The sequence below is a fragment of the Austrofundulus limnaeus genome, unplaced genomic scaffold (assembly GCF_001266775.1).
Source record: "Austrofundulus limnaeus strain Quisiro unplaced genomic scaffold, Austrofundulus_limnaeus-1.0 Scaffold38, whole genome shotgun sequence".
Lineage (NCBI taxonomy): Eukaryota > Metazoa > Chordata > Actinopteri > Cyprinodontiformes > Rivulidae > Austrofundulus > Austrofundulus limnaeus.
Window position 1 is genome coordinate 150,974 of NW_013952440.1, and position 5,575 is coordinate 156,548.

The window sequence follows — 5,575 nt, forward strand, 5'->3', positions numbered from 1 at the left end:
AAATAGTATTTTTAAAACCCTTTATAGCGCTTATCAATTTTAATGGCACTTTTTTCCTTTTTGCTCTCGTTCACCTTTTTAATTATTTTTATTTTACTTCTTTGTGCAAATTTCAGCTTTTATTTGAGTTGATTTTATTTATTTATTGTTGTATTTAAGCTATCTTTCTGACCTTTTCTGATATCCATTTGCTAATTTCAACATTGTACTACCTTTTCAGCTGCTTTCTCCTGTTTTTAGCTTCTATGTAGCTAATTTGAGCAATTTTTCAGCAAAATTCACCTTTTTGTGTTAATTTCAGCTTCATACTGCTTAATTCAGCAAACACACTTCTTCAGTAATTTTTCCTAATTAAATTTTTTTTCAGCTACATTTTAGCTTTATGTTATTTTTCAACTGTTTTAACTTTTTTACAAGTTGCAACTTTTTGGTACTTCTTTTCCTAATTTCCTGCTATTTTCAACTTGTTTCAACTACTTTTAGCTTGTTTTAGCTACTTTTAGCCTTGTTTAGTATGTAGTTACCTTTTCACTAATTTATTCTGTTTCGTGCTGAATTAGGGTTTTTTTTTCACCTTCAACTGAATCAATTTAAAAGATACTGAGCTAGATTTTGCTGCTTCTTCAGCAGTTTCCGGCAAAAATCCTTCATGCTGCTTTTTTGCAGTAAGTGCAAATTCTCCAGTTAAGTACTAACCAGCTGGTAGAAGGTGACTGCTGGGCCTTCGTCACAATATAAAAACCACCAAGCTGCTGCTGCCACTGTTGCAGCACCAACGTAACCTGGAAGAAGAGTAGGCTTCATCAGAATAAGGAATCACTAAGCACTTCAATGGATGAAGCAAAAAAAAGGAACCTACCTCCAATGGCCAGATATCTGAAGAAGAGCCAGCCAGAGATGAGGGGCTCCTTCGGAGAGCGGGGGGCTTTGCCCATGATGTCCAGGTCGGGTGGGTTGAAGCCGAGAGCGGTGGCAGGCAGACCGTCAGTCACAAGGTTGACCCAGAGGAGCTGAACCGGGATCAGAGCCTCTGGCAGACCCAAGGCAGCTGTCAGAAAGATACTGAAGGAGCAGGGAAATAAACGGCTTGAGTTGTTTTCTCAGGACGACGAGGCACGTTGTCTTGTTTCATGTAAAGCCTGGTGTAACGTGCTCACCAGACAACCTCGCCTACGTTGGAGGAAATGAGGTAGCGAATGAACTGCTTCATGTTGTTGTAAATGGCTCTGCCCTCTTCCACCGCAGCCACTATGGAGGAGAAGTTGTCATCAGCCAGGACCATCTCAGAGGCAGACTTGGCAACGGCAGTGCCAGAGCCCATGGCGATTCCGATCTCCGCCTTCTTCAAGGCCGGGGCATCGTTCACGCCGTCTCCAGTCTTGACAAAGCATAGAGGGACAGCAGAACCGTAAATATTAGTTTATTTAGTTTCATGTTTTGAGTTGTCAGTTCATCACGTTAGTTTTTCTCTTCCTCTCACCATAGCGGTAATCTCATCAAAGCCCTGCAGAAACTCAACGATCTTTGACTTGTGGGACGGCTCGACTCTGGCAAAGCAGCAAGCCTTTCGTACCGCATTCTTCTGCTCGTACGGGGAAAGGTCATCGAACTCACGTCCGGTGAAGGCCTTGCCGGTAACATCCTCTTCCTCTGAGAAGATGCCAATGCGTCGGCAGATGGCCACAGCAGTACCTTTGTTGTCCCCTGGAAGAGAGAGCCCGGAAAGAAAGACTCAATCTTTTTTTTTTGTTGTTGTTTAGTGTGAGTGGGGTGATGAGTAGACTCGTAGACTGACCAGTGATCATAATAACACGAATGCCAGCAGCCTTGCACAGCTCAATGGAGCCCATGACCTCTTTGCGAGGGGGGTCGAGCATGCCGACACAACCTACAAAGGTCAGGTCAGTCTGAAAAAAGGAAATAAAAAAACTCTCAAGACGGATGAACCTTCGGGCAATTTCAAATGTTTGCTTTAGTTCACCTACCTCATATTCTGCAAACTGAGTGGAGTCCTCCAGGTTCATCTGCTCCTTCCTCGGAGGTGTGTCACGTGTAGCAAGAGCCAAACAGCGAAGGGTGTCCCGCCCCGTGCCCCATTCCTTGATGACTGACATGATTTGGTCTTTGACTGGACCGGTCAGCGGCACACGGCTCGTGCCAACACGAACGTAACCACAACGGTCAATCACGCCTTCAGGAGCACCCTGATGATGTCGTAAAGACAAGCTGGAGTTACCCACCGATAAAATCGACTTAAAAATATTTCTTTTGTATCATTTTCTTCATGTCGTCGTCCTCACTTTGACAAACATTTTGTTTCCGACAGGAGCTTTAGCCGACTTGGCGGGCGAGCAGTAGACTGACATGGACTTCCTGTCTCTGGAAAACTCCAGGGTAAACTCCTTCCTCATTAACTGCTTGATGACCTGAAAGTCAGAAGAAAATGAAGATGAAGCTCCTCTCTGCTAAAACATAAGTTTTCAACCTTGGTAACGTGTAAATTAAATAAAACACCTGGGTGTGCCTCTAAACAAAATATAAACACACACAAACACTTCTGCTTTACCCAGGAGACAGTGGAATCAGGGTGGAATAAGGGTGCATTTACTAAGTTTGAAGTTGATAAAAAACAAAGAGAATGCCTCTTGAACGAAGGTTTCTGCCCAGCTTCAACATCAAAATTCAACATGGTTGCTCCACACAAGTGGTCGAATCTACTGTAACAACCTACTTAATTACACCATTTTCAGTTTAAATCGGTCTCAAATACACCTGGACCAGTCCTGAGTTTGGCTGTGTCTGTTTCCTGTCCCCCAAACCCAGCCAGTCGAGGCAGATGGCCGTCTGTCCTGAGCCTGGTTCTGCTGGAGGTCTCTTCCTGTTAAGGGGGAGTTTTTCCTCTCCACTGTCGCCAATATGCTGCTCAGGATGGGAGACTGTGACGAAATCAACACAATCTGCTGGCTTCTTTAGATTTATTGTTTTTTGTGTACAGTGCCCTGAGACAACAAATGTTGTGATTTGGTGCTAAATAAACTTGAATTAAAACAAAACATATCTTTTTTTATTATTCTTGCACAGTTCTTTATATTATATTTTTTATTATTAGTAGTCGTATCATTGCTAGTCAGTGTTAATTTTGTTTTTGTGTGCTGTCTATAGTTTGTAAAGTAACTAGCGTGTGAACCTCTGTGACACCTGAATTTCCCCTCGGCGGCACAATAAAGGCTGTTTCTATTCTATTCTGAATTGAATAGAATAGATGTCATTATGTAACCAATATTAGTGAACATGTTGCTGTAGAATTTGAAAGCATAAAACAGAATAATAAACTATTATTTATTTGCATTGCTCACAGTTACCCTGGTTTTCTGAGTTGCACCTGAAACAGTTAAGATGGATGTGACGTCATTTTATTCCCCCCAGGTTCAACTGCCAATCTCTAAAGCAAATTAAGTGCAGAAGAACTGCTGGAGTTGGCCTTAGCAATAAAATCAAGTTGGCCACAGCAATGAGGAGTAAAACCATAAAAAATGTGCTCAATGACGCTGAAATACTCTTTTTTTTCACTGAAACACTGCAGAGATGGTGTTTATAGTCACACATAGTAAAGGTATGAGCAGATCATTTCACATGTTCTGATCTTTTTCTATAAAAACACAGGTTTATCCAGTTTATAAATGGGCTAGTTTAAAGTAAAACGGATCTGTTTTGCATTAACTAATTTTTTTAATGTTTTCTTATTTTTATTTTAGTGAGCTTACAGAGCAGCAAGCGTTGGCTCGTTCCACCTTGGACAGACCACGCACTTCCGTGTTGAACACGTTCATCTTCTCCACCAAACAGCAGAGGGCCGTCTCAGTGGCCTCCCCAACTTTCTCATAAATACCCTTAGACTGCAACAACGGAGAAAGATAAATTGTTAGTCAAATGCATTTTTAAGCTGCTACAAACAGCACGTAAACAAAAGTGTCATCGGTGTAAAGAGTTGTAAACGCTTTGCTGACCTCGTTGTAGTCCAGAGATGAGTCATTACACAGAGCGCAGATGGTCGCCAGCTCAACCAATCCATCAAACTGCCCACACTTTACATGTGCACCATTCCTTGTGCTGATTAAAAAAATTTTTTCCTTAAACTTTAGTGTTCAAACAGGATCAGAACAGTGCTGATAAAAATTCTTTAATGTTTCAGTTTGGATTTATCACTCACACTTCTCCTTCAGGGGTGTACTTTGAGCCTGAAATCTCAAACTGACCGAGGGAAACACTGTCGCCGTCAACTTTATCAATGATGAACATCTGCACAGAAACAAATCATAAAACACAGATTATACGTAGATTTGACCTGCGTTGATACACAGAGAACAGGTGTGTGAACAAGAGGGAGGCAGGAGCAGACGTTACAAAGGTGCAGGATTTCAAGTATTTCAGCTCGACTGTCCGGGGGGAAAAAAAGTTTCGGGAATGATTTGTGTCACAAAGGTGGGGAGAGGAGGGACAGTGGGTATATTAGAGATGAAGCTGTCAGTAAAAGACAGGAGATATATGTTTGAAGTTAGAGAGGACAGTGAGATGGAGGAGGATAACTCAATGAAGAGTGGATAGAAGAAGGCCCTTCGACAGTTGGACTGAAAATTTGCACTTGATCAAACCAACCTTGGTGACACACATCTGGTTGGTGGTGAGCGTGCCGGTCTTGTCTGAGCAGATGACGGAGGTGCAGCCCAGAGTCTCCACGGAGGGCAAGCTTCTGACGATGGCATTTTTCTTGGCCATTCGTCGTGTACCCAGAGCAAGGCAAGTGGTTATTACAGCGGGCAGGCCTGTGACGGAAAAAAAACAACAACAACCCAGAACCCAATATGCTTAGGATCAACGTTTAATTATTATTTCCTAATTCAACCAGGAAGGTTCTACTAAGATGGGCATCCCGGTACAGATGACCGTGAGCCGATCAAAAGGACGTTAATCTTTGGGGTTTACCTTCAGGGATGGCAGCTACAGCCAAAGCCACAGCAATCTTGAAATAGTAGATGGCACCACGGATCCAGGATCCTCCGTGGACGGGGTCATTGAAATGACCAATGTTGATTATCCACACGGCCACACAAATGAGGGAGATGACCTGTAGGAAATAAGTCCGATGTGAGTCGTATTTTTAATTTGTCATTTAATAATGGAATATTTTAAGCATCCGATTTAGACCTGAAAGAGCTCAAATTATAATAATTCACAGGTTCATCATTTTGTTTGGGGGTCTTCTAGCAGGTTCATTAGAATAATAAAAAAGACATTTTCTCTCTCTCATGCAGTCATTAAACTTTTTTGTCTATTGATTTTAACTCTTGTTCTTTAAGACCCACCTCCTCAGAGCAAGCTTTGATCTGACTGGTCACAGTGTTGTGAGAGTGTGTAAGTGGGAAAATCTTAAAATGAAAATGTGTCCATGTTGAAAAATTTTATTTAGTTTTTAAATTGAATGGATACAGAAAACTGGCTGATTTCAGTTCCTGTTCACATTTAAACAGGGATTTTTCCCCTGATTTGTTTATTTTATATATATATATATATATAT

The 5,575-nt window shown here is 41.8% G+C and overlaps 1 protein-coding gene across 1 annotated transcript in view; it reads right to left on the minus strand.

Annotated features, from left to right (window-relative positions):
* Positions 1–5,575, minus strand: part of atp2a1 (ATPase sarcoplasmic/endoplasmic reticulum Ca2+ transporting 1) — a gene marked incomplete at its 5' end in the record, with an annotated part of 18,852 nt that overhangs the window by 4,782 nt on the left and 8,495 nt on the right. The window contains 12 exon segments of the mRNA XM_014006879.1: positions 697–782; positions 860–1,062; positions 1,158–1,378; positions 1,481–1,704; positions 1,796–1,907; positions 1,986–2,204; positions 2,301–2,426; positions 3,765–3,896; positions 4,008–4,110; positions 4,211–4,299; positions 4,657–4,823; positions 4,984–5,125. Coding sequence (XP_013862333.1) covers positions 697–782; positions 860–1,062; positions 1,158–1,378; positions 1,481–1,704; positions 1,796–1,907; positions 1,986–2,204; positions 2,301–2,426; positions 3,765–3,896; positions 4,008–4,110; positions 4,211–4,299; positions 4,657–4,823; positions 4,984–5,125 — 1,824 coding nt within the window.